This window comes from Scyliorhinus canicula, chromosome 7 (assembly GCF_902713615.1).
Source record: "Scyliorhinus canicula chromosome 7, sScyCan1.1, whole genome shotgun sequence".
Taxonomy (NCBI): Eukaryota; Metazoa; Chordata; class Chondrichthyes; order Carcharhiniformes; family Scyliorhinidae; genus Scyliorhinus; species Scyliorhinus canicula.
Window position 1 is genome coordinate 41,435,655 of NC_052152.1, and position 27,513 is coordinate 41,463,167.

General features: G+C 49.0%; 1 protein-coding gene across 1 annotated transcript in view; it reads right to left on the minus strand.

Annotated features, from left to right (window-relative positions):
- The window catches only part of LOC119969076 (tyrosine-protein phosphatase non-receptor type substrate 1-like), a 164,100-nt gene that overhangs the window by 38,438 nt on the left and 98,149 nt on the right, over positions 1-27,513 (minus strand). The window contains exon 3 of the mRNA XM_038802278.1: positions 4,728-4,804. Coding sequence (XP_038658206.1) covers positions 4,728-4,791 — 64 coding nt within the window. The 5' untranslated portion in view covers positions 4,792-4,804. The remainder of the gene's footprint in view (positions 1-4,727; positions 4,805-27,513) is intronic.

Genomic DNA, 27,513 nt, shown 5'->3' on the forward strand with positions numbered 1-27,513 from the left:
TATGTCCTAAATGGCACTCCAAGACCCCCGGGATGGCCATCACACATGGTCTCTGTTTGATGAGCCTGGGTGAGGCCTCACCGGTGCAGCCATTGACACCCAGGAGCCAGAAGAATGCGGCCTGAATCAGGCTGCACAAAGTTTGGCTCATTTAAATATCGTTACCTGGATCAAGCCCAGTGAGGGTGTGATCCAGATTGCGCCTGTAGCCACATGTCTGGTGACTCGTGCAGTTTTGCGACCAGTGCAAAGGCCATTTGGGCCTCTCCTGCAATGCTCCCGGTGCAACAGAACTGACTCCGGACGCAAAATAGTGGGAAAACTGCGGCCAACAATTCTTGTCCAATTATCACTGATTCTGAACCGCGCACTAGCAATGCAAATCAGCTGTTGTAAATTTCACCGAGACAGCACATGCGCATTGCCAAAGGAAATTTTAAATGCACTGACCACTTCCTAAAGAGCTTCATATATTTTCACTTCCACAGCGAAAGAAAAAATGCAAGTACTTGTATTTATATAGTACCTTCCACAGCCTTAGAATGACTCAAAGCGCTCTAACGTCATTGAGTTACTGCTCGAATGTAAGAAATGCTGCAGCCAATTCGAGCCCAGAAAGATTCCATAAACCTCAATGAAACCATGACTGGACCATCTGATTTTAGTAGTAGAAGAACAGAGGATGCTGGAAAGTTCAGCAGGTCTGCACATCCTCCCCGTGTGTGCGTGGGTTTCCTCCGGGTGCTCCGGTTTCCTCCCACAGTCCAAAGATGTGCAGGTTAGGTGGATTGGCCATGCTAAATTGCCCTTAGTGTCCAAAATTGCCCTTAGTGTTGGGTGGGGTTACTGGGTTATGGGGATAGGGTGGAGGTATTGACCTTGGGTAGGGTGCTCTTTCCAAGAGCCGGTGCAGACTCGATGGGCCGAATGGCCTCCTTCTGCACTGTAAATTCTCTGATAATCTATGAAACCTCTGCAGCATTTCCTCTCCTGACAGATGTTACCAGACTGAGTTTTCCCAGCATCCTCTGCTCTTCTTTCCGAGTCCAGCTCCTGGAAGTATTTTGCTTTTGCTCTGATTTTAGCGATGTTGGCTGAGGGATTGGTCAGGACACATGGGAAAACCCCAAGGACTTCCTCAAAAATCAGGATCTTTTGGTCCTCGCTGTGAGGAGGCAGAGCCTCACCCCAAATGCCACACTTTTAGAATGGGTATATAGACCATGTGGTAGTCACCACTGTTGTATTGTTGTATTGTATATATCGTATATAAGGTGTATTACGGTAAGGCCCCTGTACTACAGGTACGGGGGTAGATCCCTGCCTGCTGGCTCCGCCCAGTAGGCGGAGTATAAATGTGTTGGCTCTCCGAGCTGCAGCCATTTCGGCAGCAGCTGCGGGAGGCTACACATCTCTGCATAATAAAGCCTCGATTACTCTCTACTCTCGTCTCGTCGGAATTCATAGTGCATCAATTTATTACGCAGAGGTTTTACAACGATGGATCTCCGCATCAAGCCTGATCGCCTGCAGCTGCACCCTCAAGCAGACAACGCCAAGTCGGCCTTCGCACATTGGCTAGCTTGCTTCGAGGCATACATCAGATCTGCAACAGAACCACCCTCAAAGGCACAGAAACTCCAGATGCTTTACACGTGGCTGAGCTCCGATATCTTTCCCCTCATCCAGGACGCACCTACCTACGCTGAGGCCATGACACTACTGAAGGAGAACTACGCTCAGCAGACCAACAAAATCTACGCCAGGCACCTCCTGTCCACGCGGCATCAACTCCCCGATGAGTCTGTGGAAGATTTCTGGCGTGCCCTGCACACCCTTGCGAGGGACTGCGATTTCCAGGTCGTTTTGGCCGTTGAACATTCTGAACTTGTAATTAGAGACGTGTTCGTTACTGGCATAGGGTCAGCGTACATCTGTCAGCGCCTCTTAGAAGGGGCTACCCACGACCTTGCAGCGACCAAGAAGCTACCGATCTCACTCACGATCGCCTCCCGCAATGTACAGGCGTATGCCCCCGACTGCACGGCCCACCCCTCCTGGGCATGGTGGACCCTGCCAGCGAACACCCCATCATGGACCCACCAGCGGCCGCCCCCAGCCAACCCCAGCTTGGAGCGCGCTCTGCAAGGCCTGCGGGAAGAAAGGACATTTTGCTGCTGTGTGCCAGGCCCGCTCGATCGCCGCTATTGTCCCTGCACCCCCCACATGCGGCCCATGGGCACCGCCATCTTGCCTCCCTCAGGACACGTGCGCCCCTTGGGCGCCGCCATCTTCCCCGCCTCAGGATCCCTGCTCGTCGGGCTGCTCATCGCCAGCAACCGCCGCCGACCAGCCACATCTCGCCTCCATCATGATTGACCAGTCCTGACCGCACAACCTCGCGACCACGTCAACGACAGAGAAGGTCGACGGGCACAAGGTTTCCTGCCTTCTGGACTCCAGGAGCACTGAGAGCTTCATCCACCCCGATACGGTAAGGCGCTGCTCACTCACAGTACACCCCATTTACCAGAAAATCTGCCTGGCCTCCGTGGAGATCTGGGGGTACTGCACCGCCACCCTCACCATCCAGGGCACAGAGTTCAGCGGCTTCCGCCCCTACATTCTCCCCAACCTCTGCGCTGCCTTTCTACTCAGCCTGGACTTCCAGTGCAACCTCCAGAGCCTAACCCTGATATTTGGCGGGCCCTTACCACCCCTTACTGTCTGCGGCCTCACGACACTTAAGGTCGACCCGCTTTCACTGTTTGCGAACGTCACCCCAGATTGCAAACCAGTCGCCACCAGGAGCAGATGGTACAGCGCCCAGGACAGGACCTTCATCAGGTCTGAGGTCCAGCGGCTGCTGCAGGAAGGTATTATCGAGGCCAGCAACAGCCCCTGGAGAGCCCAGGTGGTAGTTGTAAAAACTGGGGAGAAAAACAGGATGGTCGTTGACTACAGTCAGACCATCAACCGGTACCCGCAGCTCGACGCGTATCCCCTCTCACGCATATCTGATATGGTCAATCAGATTGCACAGTACCGGGTCTTCTCGACGGTGGACCTAAAGTCTGCCTACCACCAGCTCCCCATTCGCAAGGCGGACCACCCATACATCACGTTTGAAACGGACGGCCACCGTTACCACTTCCTTAGGGTTCCCTTCGGCGTCACTAACGGAGTCTCGGTCTTCCAACAAGAGATGGACCGAATGGCTGACTGGTACGGACTGCGGTCCGCCTTCCCGTACCTGGATAACGTCACCATCTGTGGCCACGACCAGCAGGACCACGATGCTAACCTTTCCAAATTCCTCCACACCGCCAAACTCCTCAACCTAACCTACAACAAGGAGAATTGCGTGTTCAGCACAACCCGCTTAGCCATCCTCGGCTATGTGGTTCGAAATGGGGTTCTAGGGCCCGACCCCGATCGCATGCGCCCCCTCATGGCACTCCTTCTTCCCCATTGCCCCAAGGTCCTCAAACGATGCCTGGGGTTCTTCTCGTACTACGCCCAGTGGGTCCCTAACTATGCGGACAAGGCCCGCCCACTTATTCACTCCACTGTTTTCCCACTGATGGCCGAGGCTCACCAGGCCTTCAACCGTATCAAGGCCGACATCGCCAAGGCCGCGATGCATGCGGTCGACGAGATGCTTCCCTTCCAATTTGAGATCGATGTATCAGACGTCGCTCTGGCCGCCACCCTCAACCAGGCAGGCAGGCCCGTGGCATTCTTTTCACGCACCCTCCATGCCTCCAAAATTCGGCACTCCTCCGTCGAGAAGGTGGCCCAAGCCATCGTTGAAGCTGTGCGGCATTTGAGGCATTACCTGGCCGGCAGGAGATTCACTCTCCTCACTGACCAACGATCGATTGCCTTCATGTTTAACAACACACAGCGGAGCAAGATCAAAAATGATAAGATCTTGAGGTAGAGGATCAAGCTCTCCACCTACAACTATGAGATTTTGTTTTGCCCCGGTAAGCTCAACGAACCCCCCCCCCCCCCCCCCCCCCCCCCGATGCCCTGTCCCGCGGTACATGTGCCAACGCAGAAGTGGACCGACTCCGGACCCTGCACGACGATCTCTGTCACCCAGGAGTCACCCGTTTTTTTCACTTCATAAAGGCCCGCAATCTGCCCTACTCCATCGGGAAAGTCAGGGCGATCACCAGAGACTGCCAGGTCTGCGCGGAGTGCAAACCGCACTTCTACCGGCCAGAATCAGCGCACCTGGAGGGCCTCTCGCCCCTTTGAACGCCTCAGCGTTGATTTCAAAGGGCCCCGCCCCTCCATCGGCACCAGCTGTGGGAGGCTACACATCTCTGCGTAATAAAGCCTCGAGTACACTCTACTCTCGTCTCGTCGTAATTGATAGTGCATCAGACCAAATTCACTTTTTTTTAATCATTTCACTTTTTAATACATTTAAAGAACGGCAACATCACTAGAGACTGCTTTTGAAAAAATTAGCAGTGCTGCAGCCTGCATTAAAACCATTCTGGAAACATGAAATTAAAGCAGACAATTCTGGGCTTGCACATTGTTATTAAATCAGCATCTGAAAGAGAAAACTCAGTCAACCTGTCTGGTGGAACATCCATTGCAACTGAACAGGTTTAAGCAGTTATAAAACAACACTTCACAGGAATAAAACCCCAAAATATTTTTGCAACATTTGAATGTGAATTGGAAGAAAACATTGTCTGGTCCCTCACCTGCATTGAGGAGAAGATGCAGTAAAATAGAAAGCTTGATGCCTTGATTTCCCAGCACTGACATGATTTGATGAGTTCTGAAAAAGCAGGAAAGGAATCAATGAATTTTGAAAGATAACCGTTGTAGATTTTTTAAAATGTTATTATTTATTTGCAGGATGTGGGCATTGCTGCTGGCTTGGCCAACGTTTACCCCTTATTACCCTTGATAACTTGTGTGATTCGCTGAGCCATTTGAGAGACAACCACATTGCTTTGGGTCTTGGGTCACATGTCGGCCACTCCAAATAAGGACAGCAGATTTCCTTCCCTAAACGGCGTTAGTGAACCGGATGGGTTTTTCCCGATTATAGTTTCGAGGTCACGATTAGACTTTTAATTCCAGATTTGTATTGACTATCCCACCACCTGCCTGGGTTACTGGATCACTAGTTCAGCGACAATTCCACTACGTCACACCCTCCCCTTCTCTCCCACCAGCAGTGGAGATTCACTGATTTAGTATTCTTTAACTATCTATCTCTAGCATCTAACACTTTAGGCGTGATTTAATGGCCACTCTGCTCCAGAAAAGCAGTGTGCCGCAGTGCAGTGTGGCCAATAAAAGCCAGGAGACCCTGTTCTCGGGATCTACCCAATTTGCAACGCCTCGTGTGATCTAGCTAAACGTTGCGATGTAAATCCTGCCCATTATCGGCGGGATTACTTTTTAGCAAATCTGCATATCAATGTAAAACGGCTAGTCTCACTTTAATGTGCAGATGCCTGAGTTACCAAGGCGTGGGAGCAATCTCCTGTGCCTTGGAAATTTCAGGTGAGTGCTATTTGCCACACAAGGGGGACCCCTAGGAGACTGGAGGTCCCCAGGTGCATGCCCTTTTGGAAGGGTGGCACCCTGGCACTGCCAAGGTGCCCAGGTGGCTCTGTCAGATGTCATGGGCATTGCTAGGTTGGCACTGCCAAGGTGCCAAGCTGACATTTTGTGCATGGGTCTGATCACCATTAAAAATGGTGTCCCAATCTCTCACTACACTTGTGAGCTCTGGCTCACGAGGCTATTTACGGCCTTGGCTGCATGTCCCCCATTGAGGCCCCTTATCAAACGTGAATCGCTTTTCATAGTCTTGTGTTTCTCAGCACTGGAAACACACGGCTAAACGTGCTCGCAATGAAACTTTGTTCCCATTTAGTTAAACGTGGCCGGTATTTTTGGCTTTAAAAGCAAATATCTAACCAACATTACGGCCGTCAAAATTGAAGAAATATTGGAGCGAGACTTGAGAGTTAAACAGATTGCCTGTCCATTTAAACAGATTTATGTCGACGAAGGAGAAGCGCTAAAATAACTTGAGATATTTTTTAAAATGAGTAAATTTTCATTGAATTACGTGACAGGTCAAAGGGACTACAATCAAATAGACTCTACTTAATCAATAAAATGGAAATAGTTTTGTGTTATAATGCAAGTATGTTTTGTTCTGAATTGATGCTATGATATTGGTGCTAGAATGGGAACCGGAATATGTGGTAGATACTATGATGTATCATCATATTGAAATTACAGTGCTGAAATGTTGCTGCGACAGAGCATCTTTTATTACTTGTTATTTCTCACCCTCAGAATGTATGTTTACTTCTTGTTCCTGCATATCTCTCTGCATGTTAGTCAAATGGAGTGAAACAGATACACAGCCTCTCTGAGTGCCATTATTCTAATTGCCAGGGACAAGGGCTACACAGATATTCATTGACCAATCATTTTGTATTGTGCTATTAAGTGTTGACTTGTGGAGAGTACACTTCCAATGTTAACCTGAGAGTTTGTCAGCCAGCAGTTAGTTTTCATTTTCCTGTTAACAAAGGTGAGATTGGAGTGTGTTATTCTCTTCTGCAAGGCAATTCCTATTGAATTTTGATCAGAATCCCCATCCATTTATGTATTTCTGAAGTAATATAAAGGATCCTGATGCTCTGATTTAGGCTTCATCTAACAATGAAGCAATAGCATTTCTAAAGTTCCAGGATCACAGAATTCAAATACCATAAACCAGAGAATAACAGACATAAACATCTATTTAATAGGATGAGTTGAATTGGCGAGCACAGTTCTATAGAGGATAAAATATCACGGTGTGTCACAAATCTCACTGTGTGCTGCCATTCACTGACTCAAATTTTAAAAATTGCTTTAATTTATTCGCTTCATTAATTTATTTCTGCTGTTTTTAGACTTTTTTAAACCAAAGACAGGAAAGTATAGCTTCAGCACCTGATCCAGTCTGTTGCAAACAATAATTTGCATTGCGAGTCTGCAAATATCAACTCAATGAGCAGTACCTCCAGAGCAATCTTCATTTACTGTAATTGTTTAGCACTTTCAGATATAACATTTATGCTGGTCAGCAAGTTCATAGAACACAACTTGCATTTATGTGGACTGGGGCGAAATTCTCCCAATGGGAGAGAAAGTGCCGACGCCGGAGTGAAAACCGGAGTGTTCCCCCCCCCCCCCCCCCCCCCCCCTCCCCACCCCCACAGGACGCACACGCAGCGATCGCGCGCTGTTCATGCCGGCAGCAACCAGGTGTGGTTGGCGCCGGTGTGAACCGGTCGGATTGGGCAGGCCGCTCGGCCCATCCGGGCCGGAGAATCACCGCTCGACGGTGAGCGGCGATTCTCCAAGCGGCCTGTCGTAAAACTCGGCACGCCGTTTTGGGGGGGTGGGAGAATCACGTGCGGGTGCCAGGGCGTAACTAAAAGACCAAATGGTCGGAAAATAAAAACAGGAGAAGTGTATATACAGAGAAATATGAAGAGAAAATTGAATTATACATACCATTGGCCGGGCTTTCTCCCCCCCCACTTCCTTTCTGTTTTTAAAAAAAATGTATACAGAACAGGCAGATCAAAGCTGGGTGGGAGGGGCGCCTGGATGGTGCACCTGATGTTCTTTGCTTCACCCGGTCGGTTTACGTTTTTGTTTGGTGCGTTTGCTTCTGCTTTGGCCGCCTGTCGTTCCTTCCTCCTGTACCTACTTACTCTCTTTTACTCTGTTGTGTTTGTTGTGGTCGTTGTCGTTTCGCATGCTCGCCTTCCTGTTTGTGTTCCCTCCTCTTTCCTCCCCTCTATTATTCTCCTCCCCTTGTCCTTCTTCCTTCCCTGCCCCCCCCCTTTGCCCCCCTTCTCTGCCCCCCTCACCCCCTCCTCCCCCTCCCCTCCCTCTCTGCAGCTCCCCGTTCTTTTCATCTGCGTTTGGCTACCCATTCCTGCACTGCTCCCCCCGCGCCTGCCCTCCCACCCGGCTCCTCCCTCCCTTCCCTCTCTTTTCTCGTGTCTTGGCTACTTTTCACTGGCTCTTGGCTACTTGATTATTTATTTGTTTCTTCGTTGGCCACAAACAGGTCCCGCAACAGTTGGGTAAATGGCTCCCATGTTCCGACGAAGACCCCTTCCGACCCCCGGATGGCGAACTTGATTTTCTCCGTTTGGAGAGAATCTGATAGGTCGGACAGCCAGTCTGCAGCTTTGGGTGGGGTGCTGCTGACCACCAGCCGAGCAGAATTTTACAACTGCCGATCAGGGATGCAAAGGCAAGGGGGTCCGTCCTCCTCCCCATGAAGAGATCTGGCTGGTCTGATACCCCGAAGACTGCCACTTTTGGGGATGGCTCCATCCTCATCCCCACCACTTTGGGCATTGCTTTAAAGAAGGCCATCCAGAACCCCGCAAGTCTGGGGCAAGACCAGAACATGTGGGCGTGGTTGGCTGGGCCTCCTTGGCACCGTTCACATCTGTCCTCCACCTCCAGGAAGAACCTACTCATTCGGGTTCTTGCTAAGTGGGCTCTAGGTACCACCTTTAGTTGCGTTAGGTTGAGTCTTGCGCACTTTGAGGTGGAATTGACACTGTGCAGTGCTTTGCTCCAGAGTTCCCACCCTATTGCGAGCCCCAAGTCTTCCTCCCATTTCCTCCTCATTGCATCCAGTACAGTATCGGCCCTCTGTATCAGTAATTCATACATGTCGCTACAGTTTCCTCTACCTAGAATGCTTGCATCCAGTAATTCCTCTAGTAGCTTCTGTCACGGTGGTCGTGATCGTTCTTGTCTCCTTCCGTCGGACGTTTTTAAGTTGAAGGTATCTGAGTTTGTTGCCCTTAGCTAGCTGGAATCTCCCCTTCAGTTTGTCCAGTGTTGTGACCCTGCCCTCGGTGTATAGGTCCCTGACTGTCAGTGTCCCCCTGTCCTGTCTCCACCTTTTAAAGGTGGCGTCAGTGAGTGCTGGCGTGAACCTATGGTTGTTGCAGATGGGGGCTTTGTTGGACATTTCGGTCAGGCCGAATTGCTGCCGTAACTGGTCCCAGGTCTGGAGAGTGGCTACCAGCACTGGATTGCTGGAGTGTTTTTTAGGTGGAGATGGGAGTGCCGCTGTGGCGTGGGCCCAGAGTGAGGTCCCCATGCAGGAAGCCTCCTCCGTGGGCACCTACTCGGCTTCTGGCTCCTTCTCTCTTTCTGCTGTGGCTGCCCAGTGGTAGTACTGTAGGTTTGGGAGGGCCAGCCCTCCCCTGGACTTTGTTTGCTGTAGGACCTTCTTTTGCATCCAAGCATTCTTCCCCCACCCCCCATACAAATGCCATGATTAATTTGACAAGTAAGTTGAAAAAGGCCTTGGGGATATAGATGGGAATGGATCTAAGTAGGAAGAGGTACCTGAGCAGAATGTTCATTTTGATTGTCTGTACTCTCCCCGCCAGGGAGAATGGGAGTGTGTTCCATCTCTGCAGGTCCTTTTTGACTTCCTCTGTCAGACTAGTCAGGTTCCACTTGTGAACCCCCACCGTCATGGGCTATTTGGATCTCCAGGTAGTGGAATGTGTGTCGGGCTTGTTTAAACGGCAGGCCCACCAGTGCTGTCCCTCACCCTTGCGGAGTCACCGGGAAAATCTCACTTTTGTTCATGTTGAGTTTGTAGCCCGAGAAGGCACCAAACTCTTTCAGGAGCGTGATGATTCCTTCCATGCTGCTTTGTGGGTCCGAAATGTGGAGGAGCAGGTCATCCGCGTAGAGCGAGACTCTGCTCTTTGCCTCCTCCATGGATACCTCTCTCATTTTTTGCTGTTCTGAGAGTGATCGCTAGTGGTTCGGTTGTTAGGGTGAAGAGCAGTGTGGACAGGGGGCATCCCTGCCTGGTGCTCCTGTGCAGCTGGAAGTACTGGGAGCGGGTGTTGTTTGTTCGTACGCTAGCCATGCGAGCGCTGTACAAGAGCTTCATCCAGGAGGTGAACCCTATTCCAAGCCCAATACGCCCCAGTACCTCCATGAAGTAATTCTACTCGACTCTGTTGAAGGCCTTTTCTCGTCCAGGGAGACAATCACCTCTGGTATTCTCCTCCCGGATGGAGTCATGATCATGTTCAGCAGATGCCTGATGTTCGATGTTAGCTGTCTACCTTTGACAAAGCCCATTTGGATCCTCTGCGACCACTTCTGGAACACCGGTCTCCGGCCTTTTGGCTAGGATCTTGGCCCGTACTTTGGCGTCTACGTTTAGTAGTGAGATGGGTCTGTATATCCGGCATTCTGTTGGGTCTTTGTCTTTCTTGGGTATAAGCGAGATTAAGGCCTGTGCTAGTGTAGGAGGCAGTGTGTCCCTCACCAGCGAGTCTGTGAACATCTCCTACAGGTGCGGGGCCAGTGCTGTCGCAAATTCTTTTATAGAAGTCCGCCGGGAACCCATCTGGTCCCGGCACCTTCCCCGCCAGCATGGAGCTAAAGCTGTCCATGATCTCTCCCAGTTCTGGTGGTGCTTCCAAGCCTCGTTTCCTGTCCTCCCCCATAACTGACATGTCCAGTCCGTCGAGGAACTGTTTCACCCCGAGTCCCCTGTTGGAGGCTCTGAGGTGTAGAGCCCCCGGTAAAAGGCCTCAAAGGTTTTATTCACCTTTTCTGGGTCTGTTTCCAATGTGCCTCTGTTGTCTCTAATTTGCGCAAACTCTCTGGTGGCTGCCTGCTTTCTCAGCTGGTGTGCTAGCAGGCAGCTGGTTTTGTCTCTGTGTTCCTCTCGGGTCCCCCGTGCCTGGCGGAGTTGGTGCATCGATTTCCTCGTGGAGAGCAGGTCAAAGTCCATTTGTAGCTTTTTCCTCTCCAGCAGGAGCTCTAGAGTCAGGGCCTCGGAGTATTTACGATCTACCTCCAGTATTGAGTTGACCAACTGCTGCTTAGCCGTCCCTTCCTCCCTGTCTCTTTGCGCTTTGAAGGCGGTAACTTCCCCTTTAATCACGGCCTTTAGCGCCTCCCAGAATGTGGAGGGTGAGACCTCCCCGTTTTGGTTGTTCTGCGTATGCTCCGCTATGGCCTGTGATACCCTCTCGCTGAAAGCCGTGTCGGCCAGTGGGGCAGTGTCCAACCTCCATGTGGGGTGTTGGGTACTGCCCATCTCCAATCTCACAACCGTATTATGTGGAGCGTGGTCGGAGATTACGATTGCGGAGTATTCCGCTTTGACCAACCCTGGAAGCACCGATTTCCCCATTGGGGCATTGGGGAGAAGAAGGAGAACTCTTTCTCCCCTGGGTGTGTGTACCTCCAGGGGTCCACCGCCCCCATCTGCTCCATAAAATGACCGAGTTCCTGTGCCATGTTCGAGGTCTTCCCTGTTTTGGGGTTTGACCTGTCTGTCCGTGGGTCCTGTACACAGTTAAAGCCCCGCCCCATGATCAGTTGGTGCATCGCTAAGTCGGTCATTTCCGACATGATCTTTTTAATGAATTTTGTATCGTCCCAGTTGGGAGCGTACACGTTAACAAGTACTACTGGTGCCCTGTACAGGGCCCCGCTGACCATGATGTACCGTCTGATGTGTTGGGTCTGCGAGGACTGCATTTACCATAGCAGTGAGAGAGACAGGCTTCCAACACTTGGAGAAATGCAATTCTATTTTATTGAACTACCAACTGTTAAACATACTTGAACTGTGGGTTGACACTATGCTGAGTTGACTGGAGACCTGAGGCTAACCTGACCAGATTATTATGCTACCACATGGTGGATGTTCTTGTTGTTGCTCACGGGCTCTGGCTGCCTCAGAGGCTGCATCCCAAGAGAGCGGGAAAACTAATGCCCTCTGGCTTTATAGTGGCCGTGTCCTGTCTGATTGGCTGCTGTGTTCTGTGTGTTAATTGGTCATCCAGTGTGTCAATCTATGTCTGTCTGTGCACCATCATATACTTGTGTGTATATTATGACACCGTCCCTCTAGGTTCGTAACCTTCTTTGTTGCCTTATACATCGTCCTCTTATTGATCAACCCCCTGGCCCTTATCCCATAACAGGAATGGTAGGTCTGTTCCTCCCAGACCTTTCTTACCCACTGTCGGTTCTGCTCTCCCAGGCGTGTCTCTTGGTGGAAGACTATGTCGGCTTTCATATTTCGTAGGTGGGTGAAGACTCTGGATCTTTTCCCTGGATGGTTGACTCCTCTGGCGTTCCAGGTGACTATCTTGGTGGGTTTTTTTTGTCTCCCTGTTCCTGTGGGATTAACCATATTGACCTAGTGGATGTGCCCCTGCACTCCAGGGTTTCCCTTTGTTAGGGGGCTGTCCAAGATGGCCACTGTCACTGCTGTCCCCGTGAGGTCAGGTCCCTGCGCTCCGGGGTTTCTCTTTGTCCAGGGGGCACCCATAATGGCCGCCAGCTGAGCGTCTGCCATGTGGACCTGCCCCGTATTCCGGGGTCTCCCTTCGCCCAGAGGCGGTTCTGGGGTAGTTGCTTGCAATGCTTCCTTGCTCCGGGCCCCTGGTTGCAGCCCTTTGTAGCCATTTTGCCGCTCCCCCCTCTGGTCCTATTTTTACCCCCCTCCTTATGTCCCCCCCAGACCCCCTTCCCCCCCCATCCCCCCTTTCCCGTGCTTCCCCACTTTGTCCCCCCCTTCTCCAAGCTCTTTCCCCCCTTTTCTCCCTCGTCCCCGCTGTGTGTTCCACCCCCCCCCCCCCCCCCCCCCCGCCTGAAGTCATCCCCCCTGTCGGGGGTGCGCTGCGGCCTTTCTCTGTTGCATGCTCCCGGCGCTAGCTTTCCCGCTCGTGTGGTGACACCCCCTCCCGGGAGTTACTGTGTTGTTTCTCACTTGCCTGCTCTCTGTCATTCCTGACCGTTCTTTCCACCCCTTACCCTGCTCTCCTCTCGCTTGCCTCTCTGCTTTCCCTTCTCCGCTGCTCTCGTTCTCTCGAACGAGGTTGCGGTTTCCCGTGTGAAGTGGGCCCACAGGTGGTGGCTTGCTGCTTGTTGCTCAGGGTATGTTGGGGGTGGGGGGGGAGGGAGGGAAGGGTGGGTGGCTGAGGTGCTTCCTTCCCCCCCCCCCCCCACATTCATCGGCACGTCGCCATGCTGTTGTTCCTTGCCAGGAGCCCATTATCGCTTCCCCTGCTGTCGCTGTTCCAGCCCGCATTCCACGACAAACTTGCCTGCCTCAGGTGGGGCTATAAAAAAGTGTTCCTTGCCTTGGTATGTGACCGAGTTTGGCTATTACTGCCCTCGGTTGTACCCGGCTTTGAGTTTCGGGCCCAGAGACCGGTGTGCCCTGTCTATTTCTGGTGCGTTGGGGAAAGTTTCTCTTCCCACCAGGTTGCCCAGCATCTCGGCCACATAGACCGAGGGTCCCTGCCTTCAATTCCCCTTGGAAGGCCCACAATCCACAGGTTTTGCCTCCTTGAGCGGTTCTCCTGATCCTCTATTTCACCCTGAGACTGCCCTGTGTCGTGACCAACCTCGCCATCTCTTTCTCCAACATCACGATCAGATCACTCTGGTCAGTTGTGGCCTTTTCCATGTCCTTGATGGTAGCCTCTTGGGCTTCCAATCTCTTCTCCACTCTGCTCAGGGTGAGCTGTATTTGGGCTAGAGTCTTGGTCATCGCGGCCTCAATGTCCGCTTTTATCTCGGCCTTTATCTCCTGCTGGTGCTCCCTTAGTGCCTCAGTGAAGGATGTCTTCCTTCACCGAAGCTTTGTGCTCTGATTGGCTTGTCCGAGTGTGGCCATTCCTGGCCCTTCAACTCCTGGTCTGTGTTCGGCCCTAGTTTGGCTTTTTCCGGGAATCTTTTCCTATATTCCCCCTCTCTTTCTTCCTTCCTCTGACTGACTAAGGTTGGGGAATGAGTTGTTACGTTTTTTGGCAAGTTTTCATTGAAAAGTGACTATTTTGCAGGTCCGACGTGCTCAGCACATTGTCGTCACCAGAAGTCCTGATGTCCACCCTAAGCAATGTGAATAACCCATACTCATTTGTCATGCAAATTTCCCTAATTATTAAATTCAAAGTTGCCAGAACCCAAAACTTTAATTGAATTGGGAAAGCTTATGAGAACTCTAAGTCATTTTTATCAAGGTTTCCATTGAAAATAAAGTCTATTTCAAACACAGAACTGCACTATTTCACTAAGTTTCTAAATGCAATGGACGTAAAATACAGAAGAGATACTAGTATATAATGCATTGGATTCAAACAGAAATATGGGCGCGATTCTCCGCCCCCCACGGCCGCCCCACGACACGAATCGCTGCTCGCCGTTTTTGTACGGCGAGCAGCGATTCTTCCCTATCCGATGGGCCAATTTCCCAGGCCTTTACGACCGTTTTCACGAATTTAAACACACCTGCTATCACAGTTCGTGAAAACGGCCGCAAAGTGCTGTTCTGCACAACCATGCCACCGATTGGCACGGCCATGGCATGGGCCCACGATCGGTGTGCACCGATCGCGGGCAGCGGGTCCGATTCCCGCGCACTCTTTGTCCCTCCGCCGCCCCGCAGGATCAGTCCACGGGGCGGCTGAGGGGCATGACGGACCGCGCATGCGCGGGTTTGACGCATATGCGCGATGACGTCATCCGCACATGCGCGGGTTGGAGCCGTCCAACCCGCGCATGCACGGCTGATGTCATCATGCGCGTCAGCCGCCGTGAGTCTTGGCGGCCGGGCTTAGCGAACGTTCGCTAAGCCCGCACTGCCGTTCTTCCCGGGGCCGCGATGCTAGCCCCGACCGGGGGGGTGAATCGGGTCCCGGGAAGGGGCGCGGAGGCTGCCGTGAAACACGGCCGGTTTCATGGCAGCCTTTACGACTCTCTGCATTTGCGGAGAATCGCGCCCTATAGTTTCTCATGTCCAAGAGCCACAATTCATTCTGTTTCTCATATGTATTGCATGCTTCCCTGACAGTGCTCCATTGCAAGCCAGAGGATACAGTGTTTTGTAATAAAGGAATGTTTATGTCATGTAGAGCCATTAATTTACAGCTACTGAATGTTAAATTCCATTTTTATGACATGGTAGTCTTAGAAGTTTACTAGGCTTTGAAGGCCGAAGCCCATGATCCTCTATACCTTTAATGTTTTATCCTTTACCTGTTTTAACACTGTGAATGCAGTTGAATTCACCAAGTGAGACAATGAATGAAGCTGGAGTTTGGTATCGAGGCCTGAATGTTTGCAAAGGCAGAAAGGTCCCTTGCCTTAGCCAAAAGGCCACTAGAGCACAGAATCTAGAATTCTGAAGTCCAGCCCTCATAACCAGAACTCACCATTTTTGAGGGGGTGTTGGTGCAGGGGTCGGGAGGGGTGGTGGGAGGGGGGAGCATGGTGGGGGGGGGGGGGGGGAACAGCAGTCTGCAGTGCACGGAGTGCCGCTGCCTTCAAACTGAAGCAGTTTTGGTCACACAGGCTTCTGAAACATTACTTCCTGGCTTTACAAATTTAATTCAGAGGCCTAAACCTACCAGACATATTTGGAGAGCTCAGGCACCACTTTGGGACTGTTGAGAGTAGACATGAACGTGCATGAAACATGTGGAATTTGGAAATGCGGAGCGGCTACGTTATTTAAATCTCCTGCTCTGCAATTAAAATAAATTGCTGCTTGCAATTTCAATAGATGTTTGTTGACATGAACCAAGTAATATCATTTTAGAGTATTATTTATGCTTGGCAACTTCCACAATCTCTCATCATGTCATCAAGGTGGGGGTGATGGGGGTTGAGGGGGTTGCAGGGGTCTTCAGTTAACAGTTTAATTGACAGCTCCAAGTAGTCATAAAAGATCAACTGTCATTGATGTGGAGCTATGAATACAAATATTTGTTTTTATAAGGGAATTATGTACCTGGAAGTCTTTAAATGTATTGAATCAACTTTTATCGTGAAAGTGTTTTTTTTTAATATAGTGAAGACTATAATAGATATTTTTTTCATCTTTTGGCTCCTGAGGTCTGCCCATGGCAGATACTGTGTGAGTTGACATTGAGGGGTGGGTAAAGGGTGGGGTCCATGGTTGGCATTAATTGGCATTGGGGTTACAAAGGGCCATGGGAATGAATGGTGATGGTGGATTGGAATGAGTTGGCAATACATTGGCACAAAGGGACATGAAAGGTAGGGGGCATAGGTGGGCATGGAGGGTATGAGGGTCATGGGGGAATGAGCTGGCATGGAGGGGGCATAGGGAGTGTGTGAGAGGTGAGAGGGTGTGAGCTGGAGAGCTTTTTTATTGTTTTTATTATAACTGGGACAAAGTCCTGCAACACTTTTAAAAACAGCCCAGCTCAATACCTGACTGCCCCTTTTGCTGTTTCTGCACTGTTTTCGGGGACAGTGACCCTGGTCCAGTTAGCACCCCCCACCCCACCTCAGGTTGGGTTTACCAAGTCAATACTGAGGAGCTGTAATGTGACTTCACAACATGGGGATCAGCCAAGTTTGGTTTCTCTTAAGGTTGGCCTGACTTTGGCAGTGCTGCCGTGGAGCTTCTGGAGTTTTGCAACAAGGGTGTGATATTTCCGTCTGGCATCATTTGAAATTGTGGAAACCTGTCATTTGGCAGAACAAGGAGCTGTACATTATGTGGGTTGTCTCATTGATATCTTTCTGCTGCCTATTAACAACAACAGCTTGAATTTATATAGCTCCATTAACTTTGTACAATGCTCCAAAATGTTTCATAGGAGTATTATCAAACAAAAATCTGATCGTGAACCACTTCAGTAGATATTAGGACAGGAGGAGGCGGTGGTGTTGTGGTATTGTCGTTGGACTGCGATCCAGAAACTCAGGGCAATACTCTGCGGACCCAGGCGCCACAGCCGATGGGGGAAATTGAATCCAATAAGTATCTGAAATGAAACGTCTAATGATGGCAATGAAACCATTGTCAAAAAAACCCCAGCTGGTTCACTTATGCCCTTCATCAAAGGAAACCTGACATGGTTACCTGACCTGGCCTACATGTGATTCCAGACCCACAGAAATCTGGTTGACTCTTAAATGCCTTCTGAAATGGCCGAGCAAGCCACTCAGTTTTATCAAACCACTACAAAGTCAATAAGAAAAGAAATAAACCAGATGGATCACCTGGCATCAACCTAGACACTGGAAACGACAATGGCAAACCCAACCCTGTCAACCCTGCAAAGTCCTCTTCACTAACATCTGGGGGCTTGTGCCAAAATTGGGAGAGTTGTCTCACAGACTAGACATGCAATAGCCTGAGCCTGGCATAGTCATTCTCACAGAGTCATACCTTACTGATAATGTCCCAGACACCACCATCACTATTTCTGGGCCTGCCTTCCGGAGGTGGCGGCACAGTGGTACACAGTCAGGAGGGAGTCCTCATGGAGTCACATTACTTCAGGTCAAACATGGGCAAGGAAGCTTCCTGCTAATTACCGTGACCCATTCATTGTCAGCTGATGAATCAGTACTCCTCCATGTTGAGCACCAATTGAAGGAAGCACTGAAGGTGGCAAGAGCATGGAATGCACATTGGGTTGGGGACCTCAATGTCCATCACCAAGATTAGCTCAGTAGCACCATTACTGACCAATCTGGCTGGATCCTAAAGGACATAGCTGCTAGACTTGTTCTGTGACAGGTCAACAAGGGGGAAAACAACCAGACCTTATCCTTGCCAACCTGCCTCCTGCAGATGCACCTGTGCATGACAGTCCTTGTGGAGATGAAGTCCTGTCTTCTCATTGAAGATACCCTCGTGTTGTGTGGCACTACCATTGTGCTAAATGGGATAGATTCAGGACAGATATAGCAAATCAGGACTGGGCATATATGAGACGCTGTGGGCCAATAGGAGTAGAATTGTACTCAACCACAATCTGTAACCTCATGGCCTGGCATATCCCCCACTCTACCATTACCACCAAGCCAGGGGATCAACCCTGGTTCAATGAAGAGTGCAGGGGAGTATGCCAGGAGCAACATCAGGCATACGGAAAAATGATGTGTCAACCTGGTGAAGCTACAACACAGGACTACTTGCGTGCCAAACATCAGAAGCAGCAAGTAATAGACAGAGCTAAGCGATCCACAGCCAATGGATCAGATCTAAGCTTTGCAGTCATGCCACATCCTGTCCAAAATGGTGGTGGACAATTAATAACTCACTGGAGGAGGTGGCACCACCAATATCCCCAAGCTTAATGATGGAGGAGCCCAGCACATCTGTGCAAAGGATAAGGCTGAGGCATCTGTAACAATCCTCAGCCAGCAGTACCAAGTGGATAATCCATCTCGGTCTCCTCCAGAGGCCCCCAGCGTCACAGAAGCCAGTCTTCAGCAAATACAATCCACATGATATCAAGAAATGGCTGAAGGCACTGGATACTGCAAAGGCCATGGGCGCTGACAATATTCCTGCAATAGTACCCAAGACTTGTGCTCCAGAACTTGCCACGCCCTGAACCAAGCTGTCCCGGTACAGCTACAACACTGACATCTACCCAACAATGTAGAAAGTTGACCAGGTGTGACCTGTACACACAATAATTTTGAGTGGGAAACCACTTGCAATCCAGCTTGGTTGTTGCTCCAAGGAAGCAGCATATCCCACAATTCTACAGAAAATGTTAATTGGAAAATTAAATGATATAACTGGCTAACTTGCACTCGTGGACAGAGCTTTCATTAATGGTCATGATGGAATATTCTGGCCACATTTATTTCCCCCCTGCTCCCCCGCCACCGCACTCATCCCATTGGATTCTCCACGTGGGGACAGGGATTGGAATTGAAGGGTTAATACGATCATCCCAGCAGCCAAGGGGTGGAAAGGACCATGTTCGAAGAATTTTAGAATGGACTGAATTACCTTGGTATCCTTTTGAGCATGAGGGGATCAGAGATCCTCTGAATTCACCCTTATCAGTGTCCTTAATATAGCAGGCTGCATTTCCTCCACCTCTCAGTGGTTCAAAATAGCAATCCGGTTCCCACAAGTACTTTTCCTGGTTTGCGGTGAACAATGTTTAAGCAACAATTCTTGTAGATCAAGTTTAATTGAGAAGTTTCTTCCTTCAGTCCAATTTATCCAGAGTATTGTGTTCAGATTGGGTTGACCTAGCTATCAGTTTTTAAAGTTTCTTTGTGTGGTTGATATTGGGGAAGGACTTGTTAAAGAGTGGAATGATGCGATGTAAGGAGTGCAGTTATTCAGGAGGAGCCCGTATATGTATCCCAAGTACATTCAGAGTATGGCAGGGCGGCACGGTGGCAAGTGGTTGCCACTGCTGCTTCACAGTGCCAGGGTCGATTGTGACCCGCGTGGGTTTCCTCCGAGTGCTCTGGTTTCCTCCCACAGTCCAAAGATGTGCAGGTTAGGTGGACTGGCCAATCAAAATGGCCCGAGTCTCCAAAGGTTAGGTGGGGTTACAGGTTTAAGGGAGTAGGACTAGGGAGGGTGCTCTTTCAAGAGGGTCAGTGCAGACTTGAATGGCCGAATGGCCTCCTTCTGCACTGCAGTGATTCTATGATTCTATGAAAAGCAGGACCAATCCAATCCGGCCAATTATCACCCAATTTGTCAACTCTCGATCATCAGTATATTGTTGTTATATTATTTTCAAAAGTGCTATTTATCACGGGGAATTATTTATCAATAGACTGCTCACTGATGCTCAGTTTGGGACCCGCCAGGCTCACTCAGCTCCTGACCTCATTTCAACCTTGGGTCAAGCATGGATAAAAGAGCTTAAATCCAGAGGTGAGGTGAGAGTGACAAGGAGCCCGAGCAAAATTTGTGTCTGTGAGAATCAGGGCAAGACTCTCCACTGGTTGGAGTCATACCCGGCACAAAGGAAGATGGTTGTAGTGGTTGGAGGTCAATCATCTCAGCTCCAGGACATCACTGCAGGGGTTTCTCAGGGTAGTGTCCTTGGCCCAACCATCAGCTGCTTCATCAATGACCTTCCTTCCATCATAAGATAATGATGTTCACTGATTGTTCACTGCTGATGTTGGCACATTGTTCAGCACCATTCGCGACTCCTGAGACACTGAAGCAGTCCACATGCAAATTCAACAAGACCTGGATAATACCCAGGCTGGGGCTGACAGGTGACAAGTTACATTTGTGCCACACAAGTGTCAGGCAATGACCATCTCCAATAAGTGAGAATCAAACGATCACCCCTTAACATTCAATGGCATTAACGTCACTGAATCCCACAGTATCAACATCCTGTGGGTTACTATTGATCAGAAACTGAACTAGACTAGCCATATAAATACTGTGTACAAGGCACAAGTCAGGAGTGTGATGGTATAACCCCCCCCCCCCCCCCCCCCCCCTCACTTGCCTGGATGAATGCAGCTCCAACAACACTCAAGAGGCTTGCCACCATCCAGGACAAAGCAGCCCACTTGATTGGCGCCCCTTCCACAAACATTCACTCCCTCCACCACTGACGCACCAGTAGCAGCAGTGTGTACCATCCATAGGATGGACTGTTGGAACTCACCAAGACTCCTTGGACAGCACCTTCCAAACCCTCGACCACTGCCACCTAGAAGGACAGGGGTAGCAGATACCTGGGACTCCACCACATGGAGGTTCCCCTCCAAGTCACTCACCATCCTGACTTTGAAAATATATCTTGTTCCTTCACTGTCGGGGTCAAAATCCTGGAACTCCCTCATTAAAGGCACAGAGGGTGTGCCTACACTACATGGACTTCAACAGTTCAAGAAGACAGCTAACCACCACCTTCTTAAGAGCAATTAGAGCCATTAATGAATTGGGCCTAGCCTAGCAATGCCCACATCCCATAAAAATAAATTTTAAAAGGTAACCTAAAGCTTGGTTTAAGAGGTTGATTTTAAAGAATTTAAAGCAGGAAAGAGAGGCAGAGAGGTTTTGTTCTGGAATTCAAGCTGAATAAGATGAAGATACCAGTTTCCAATGGAGCAATGAAAATCAGGGATATTCAAGAGACCAGAATTGGAGTCTTGTACCTTGGCAGGTTGTAAGCCTGGAAGAATTTGTCACCATTGGGAGGGGTGAGGCCCTGGACGGATTTGGAAACAAGGGTGAGGATTTTAAAATGAAGACATTGCTCGTCTGGAAGTCAGTGTAAATCAAGGGGAACAGGTGTGTTTGAACACAGGCAGCAGAATATTGAATGACCTCATGTTTAAGGAGGATGTAAGGTGAGATGCTGGCTGAGAGAGCTTTGGAGGTAACAAAACATCATTGAAGGTTTCAGTACTGAACAAGCTAATGCAAGGTGGAGATGGGTGCTGTTATGAAGGAAGAATTAGGTCTTAGCTTAGGAGAAGCTATGTGGCCAGGAGTTCAGCTTAGCAGTGAGAGAGATAGGCCTAATGTCATTGGGTGCATGTAGGGTATCCCAGCACTGACAACACTGATTTAGAGTTTTCGAGTTTTCCGAGCGATCTTGGCAAATGTTAAATTTGATGATTTTTCTTTGTGCCTGAAGCTCCTGTGTGCCTCTATGGGCCAATTTACATATACACACACAGCCACTTATATCATTAAAAACAACTCATGTAGTTTTACCTAGAAGATGCTTTTGAAATGTGGCTTTTCTTCAAATAATTTTGAAAGAATAAACAACAAAATAGATTTAATTTAAAGACTGAGAATCATTCTACTCTTTGACTCGCTAAATGCTGCTGATGCATCCCAGGAAATTACACTGTGCTGACTGACTGCTTGCAAAATATAACTACAGAGTCACACATCTGGGCAAAAGTCATCATGTATACAGCCAGATTTTAGGGAAAGGCCGAATCTTTCAAATAAAATCTGTCAGGGTGACATCAAAAGGGCTAAGTCGCTGGCTTTTAAAGCAGACCAAGGCAGGCCAGCAGCATAGGTTCAATTCCCGTACCAGCCTCCCCGAACAGGCGCTGGAATGTGGCGACTAGGGGCTTTTCACAGTAACTTCATTGAAGCCTACTTGTGACAGTAAGCGATTTTCATTTCATTTTCATTTCATTTTCAAAAGTCAAAACGAATCTCAGTAGATATACGTAGTCATGTAATTGTAAAATATGTAATGTTTTTCAATGTTTCTTTAAATGTTCATTTTGGACGTAGAAATTTCAATTGGTGCAGAAAGACATTGCATGCCAGAAGTTTTTTGAATATTATTTTAGGTGATTTGAATGTTTATCAATAATCTGAGATCGTAACAATTGGTGCATATGGATTTTTGCATATTATTTGCCAGTATAAATGGTTACATGCTGAGTTAGCTTTTGCTCGTTAAAAATGGTACGAGTTTCCTATTATAAATGTGAAGTTTCAATTCTAAATTTTGGGCGTGGGCCTTTGTACAGGTGGAGAAGCTGGACTCGAACTAGGGCCTGGGGACATACTTTGGCCGGCGTTGTTTCCGCTGTGGCTGTTTTGTTCCAACTGTTTCAACTTTTTCAACTTCGACATGTGTGTTATGTATGCTGGTTTTCTGTTTGCTCTGTTTACGGATGGGTTTGTTTGTTGGGCATGATTGTGGGTTAGGTGGGGAGTGTTGGGGGTTTGTGTTTTATATGTTCTCTTCTGTACGGGGCTGGGGATCGAGGGGAAACTGGATTTTGGGGAACTGCGTCAGAAGGGTGGGGTGTGGCAGTGTGAAAGCGCGGGCTTTCCTCTGGTTTCCCGCGCTGCGGGGCAGGGGGGGTGGAGCTTGCGGTGGGGGCGGGGCCTCTACAGGTCTTTTTTCCCGCGTTGCAGCAATGCCAAGGAGGTGTGGCAAGAGGGGGATGACCCCATGCCGGGAGGGGATAGGTTTTGGCGGGAGCTGCCGGGGTCAGCAGAAGTCAGCTGACTCACGGAAGTACCATGGAGGGTGCGTCGCGGCTAGGAGGGGTCCTAGCCTGGGGGGGGGGGGGGGGGGGGATACCAGGTTGCTGCTGGAGCGACTAGGAAGGAGCCGATGGGGGCCGGGGGGGGAGAGGAGAGGCGCTATCGCCATGGGGAACGGGTCGAGCGGGGTGTGCTGGCCTGGGGCGAACATCTGCCAAGCTATGGCTAGTCGGCGGGGGGGGGGGGGGGGGGGGGGGGGGGGGGGCGGGTTGCCCTCTGATCCGGCTGATTACCTGGAACGTGAGGGGGCTGAACGGGCCGGTTAAGAGAACCAGGGTGTTCTCCCATCTAAGGGGGTTGAAGGCGGACGTGGCTATGCTCCAGGAGACCCACCTGAAGGTGGCAGACCAGGTCCATCTGAGGAAGGGGTGGGTGGGGCAGGTTTATCATTCAGGATTGGACGCGAAGAACCGGGGGGGTGGCGATTCTAGTGGGGAAGAGTGTGGCGTTTGAGGCGGCTGAGGTGGTGTCGGACAAGGAGGGCAGATATATCATGGTGAAGGGTAGGCTGCAGGGAGAGAAGGTGGTGCTGGTGAACGTATATGCCCCGAATTGGGATGATGCTGGCTTCATGAGGCGATTGTTGGGCTGCATCCCGGACCTGGAGGCAGGGGGCCTGATCATGGGGGGAGATTTTAACACAGTGCTGGATCCCACACTGGACCGGTCCAGTTCAAGGACGGGTAGGAGACCGGCGGCGGCCAAAGTGCTGAGGGGATACATGGACCAGATGGGAGGGGTGGATCCCTGGAGGTTTGGGAGACCGAGAGCGCGGGAGTATTCCTTTTTCTCTCCCGTCCATAGGGTTTATTCCCGGATAGACTTTTTTGTCCTGAGCAGGGGATTGATCCCGAGGATGCAGGATGCCGAGTATTCGGCCATAGCGATTTCGGACCATGCCCCGCACTGGGTTGATCTGGAGATGGGAGAGGCGCGGGACCAGCGCCCGCTATGGCGCCTGGATGTGGGGATGCTGGCAGAGGAGGAGGTGTGTAAGAGGGTTTGGAGAAGCATTGAGGGGTGTCTGGATACCAATGATACGGGGGAGGTCCAGGTGGGGATGGTCTGGGAGGCTCTGAAAGCAGTGATCCGGGGGGAGCTGATCTCCATCCGGGCCCACAGGGAAAGGAGGGAGAGGAAGGAGAGGGAGAGACTGGTGGGAGAGCTTCTGGAGGTGGACAGGAGATATGCGGAGGCACCGGAGGAAGGGTTGCTGGGAGAACGGCGCAGGTTGGGGTCTTTAGGGACTTTTACGAGGGATTGTACCGGTCGGAACCTCCGAGGGGAAGAGAGGGGTTGGAGAGCTTCATGAACAGGCTATGTTTCCCAAGGGTTCAAATATAACTTGTTGTTATATTTTTATATTTTCTGTAAAGAATTCCAATAAAAATTATTTAAAAAAAAAAAAATTCTAAATTTTGACATAAAATGTGTACCCATAAAATCCTTCTCTACCTCTTGAATCAAGCAGTATTTTCCAAGCAGCCTTACGTTTTCAAACCGACATATTTCTGATGATTCATTCAACCTCAAATATTAATGGAAGTGGGTTGCAATTTCAGATTTCAACATTTGCAGTTTCTTTCTTTTAAATGATAATAGGATCCCAAGTTAAATTCAGAGGACACTCCTTTCTCAACATAAGCCCGATTAATTAATTAACAAAGAATTTACAAATTAATTTAGTACGTCCGTAAGGGAAAAACACCAGCAACAGAAGTTTATTGGTGTTTTCAAACAGGGAAAAGAGAAATGTAATGATGATCTTTACAGAATCGTGCAGGGAGGGGAGAGCATTCCAGTAAATAGTTCGCACATCAGTGGCAAAGCTTCAGCCATTGCCCACTCTATCTCTGAAACAGTTAACCAGACAAAATTCTCATCTGGAGGTTTGTCCATTTCTTCCGAGATGTGTAAACACACTAAATTATGTTTCTGACTTGTAATGCTGTTTATTACCCAATAAACCTTCCAAAAAAATACAATAAAATGAAGCACTTACGGTAAGGATGGTTTTATGTTGTGCTGCTGAGCTAGAGAGTAACTCTCAGCAACTCCTGCCAACACTTCCTCTTTTGGAGATACACGATGTAACGAGATATGAAGTTTGCAACGAAAGAATGCGGTTAATGAAAAATCTTTGTCTTTAACGAGATAATTTCTGGCTAGTGCAAAGTTAAGTAGTAAATCTTATTTCAACAATAAAATTGATATTAAATTGAATGACAGGCCGCAGAAGGGTAACAAAATCATATTTAGCTCTAGCTTTGTGGCTTTGTTGAGCATTGAGGCCAAAGAGTATTTTACAGCACAGAAAGAGGCCATTTGGCGCATCGAGTTCATGCTGACTCCATGATTAAATTAATCGACGTGTAGCATTTATTTACAATCAGCTGATACATGTCTCACTTTGTTTTGGGTGATTGCATTATATTTGGCATATTTCAGGCATAATTGTGGTGGTTCTTAATCTTCTCACAACATTCCCCTTGCCTTACATGTTCCCTGTCTCGTTCCTCTGACGGTCTCACCTCCAATCAGGTGTCCTGAAGACATCCTTCTTCATTCTAGGCTTTACTTAACTTCAACAGGGAGATTGAGAACCTAATGGAGTGGTGTAGCGACAACAATCTATCCCTCAATGCCATCAAAACTAAAGAGCTGGTCATTGACTTCAGGAAGCAAAGTACTGTACACATCCCTGTCAGCATCAACGGGGATGAGGGGGAGATGGTTAGCAGTTTCAAATTCCTAGGGGTGCACATCTCCGCAAATATGTCCTGGTCCACCCACGCCGATGCTACCACCAAGAAAGCAGAAAAGTGCCTGTACTTCCTCAGGAAACTAAGGAAATTTGGCATGTCCACATTAACCCTTACCAACTTTTACAGATGCACCATAGAAAGCATTCTATATGCCTGCATCGCAGCCTGGTATGGCAACTGCTCGGCCCAAGAGCGCAAGAAACTTCAGAGAGTCGTGAACACTGCCCAGTCCATAACACGATCTTGCCTCCCATCCATTGACTCCATCTACACATCCCGCTGCCTGGGGAAAGCGGGCAGCATAATCAAAGACCCCTCCCACCCGGCTTTCTCACTCTTCCAACTGCTTCCATCGGGCAGGAGATACAGAAGTCTGAGAATACGGACAAACAGACCCCAAAACAGCTTCTTCCCTGCTGTTAATCCTAAACGACCCTCTTATAGAACATAGAACAAAGAAAAATACAGCACAGAACAGGCCCTTCGGCCCACAATGTTGTGCCGAACTTTTGTCCTAGATTAAGAACAAATTAATCTACACCCCATCATTCTGCCGTAATCCATGTACCTATCCAAAAGTCGTTTGAAGTCCCTAATGTTTTCGACTCAACTACTTCCACAGGCAGTGCATTCCATGCCCCCACTACTCTCTGGGTAAAGAACCTACCTCTGACATCCCCCCTATATCTTCCACCATTCACCTTAAATTTATGTCCCCACCCCTGTATGCTTCACCCGATGCCGGTGTCTATGTACTTACATTGTGTACCCTGTGTTGCCCTATTATGTATTTTCTTTTCTTTTCATGTACTTAATGATCTGTTGAGCTGCTCGCGGAAAAATACTTTTCACTGCATCTCGGTACACGTGACAATAAACAAAATCCAATCCAACAAACTTTACTTTCCTGACACAAATTTTACCTGGTTTTCATTGTTAAATAATTGATTCAACAGTCCAGATAGTTCTTGGTTCTCCACAATGTTTCTACAACATGGCTTTTGAAGGGTTAATTCATGGTTTAATATTCTGTTCACTTCTTGCACAGCTGAACGGTTCTTCCTTGGATCTTTCCTTTTGCTGTGTGCTGTTTGCCTTTTTCATGTGTCTTCTAAAACTTTATTCAAACTGTTTCCTCATCCATGCAAACAAGCAATCTCTCACACAAAAATCTACCCACTTTGTTCAATGGTGGGATAATGCATTTGCATTTGGATTCACTGAGGTGTATGTCCTTAATGTAAGTATTGTGCATTGTCCAGCTGTACACCTTTTCTAAAAGCTTCTGCCATGTAAATGGTTACCTATTAATACACCATAATATCCATCAAGGTGTATAGACCACAATTCCTATTATTATATTGTGAATTAGATAGTTATCTTTTGATGCTTATGCAAAAGCTATACATAGATAGCCCCCAAGGTTTATAGCAGTCATGTAGCACAATTGTAACACAATTTTAAAAAACTTTTTCTAATTAAGGGGCAATTTTAGTATGGTCAGTCCATCCACTCTGCACATCTTTGGGTTGTGGGGGTGAGGTCCACAGAGACACGGGGAGAATGTGCAAACCCCACACAGTGACCCGTGGCCAGGATTGAACCCAAGTCCTCGGCGCCGTGAGGCGCTAACACAATTTGTCCACGATATATATTGGGTGATACAATAGTATTTGTACAGGAATGTAGTAGTAGGTCATGTTGTTACTCAGCAATCTGTTTCATAGATCAGTATGCTTCATGCCTCATTTCATCCTCGTATTTATTAAAATGATCTCCACCTATCTTTTACTTGTTTTTTCTCTCAGATTACACAACCCGATATTACTAATGTGATGTGATGGTGGAGGAAAAGATAGA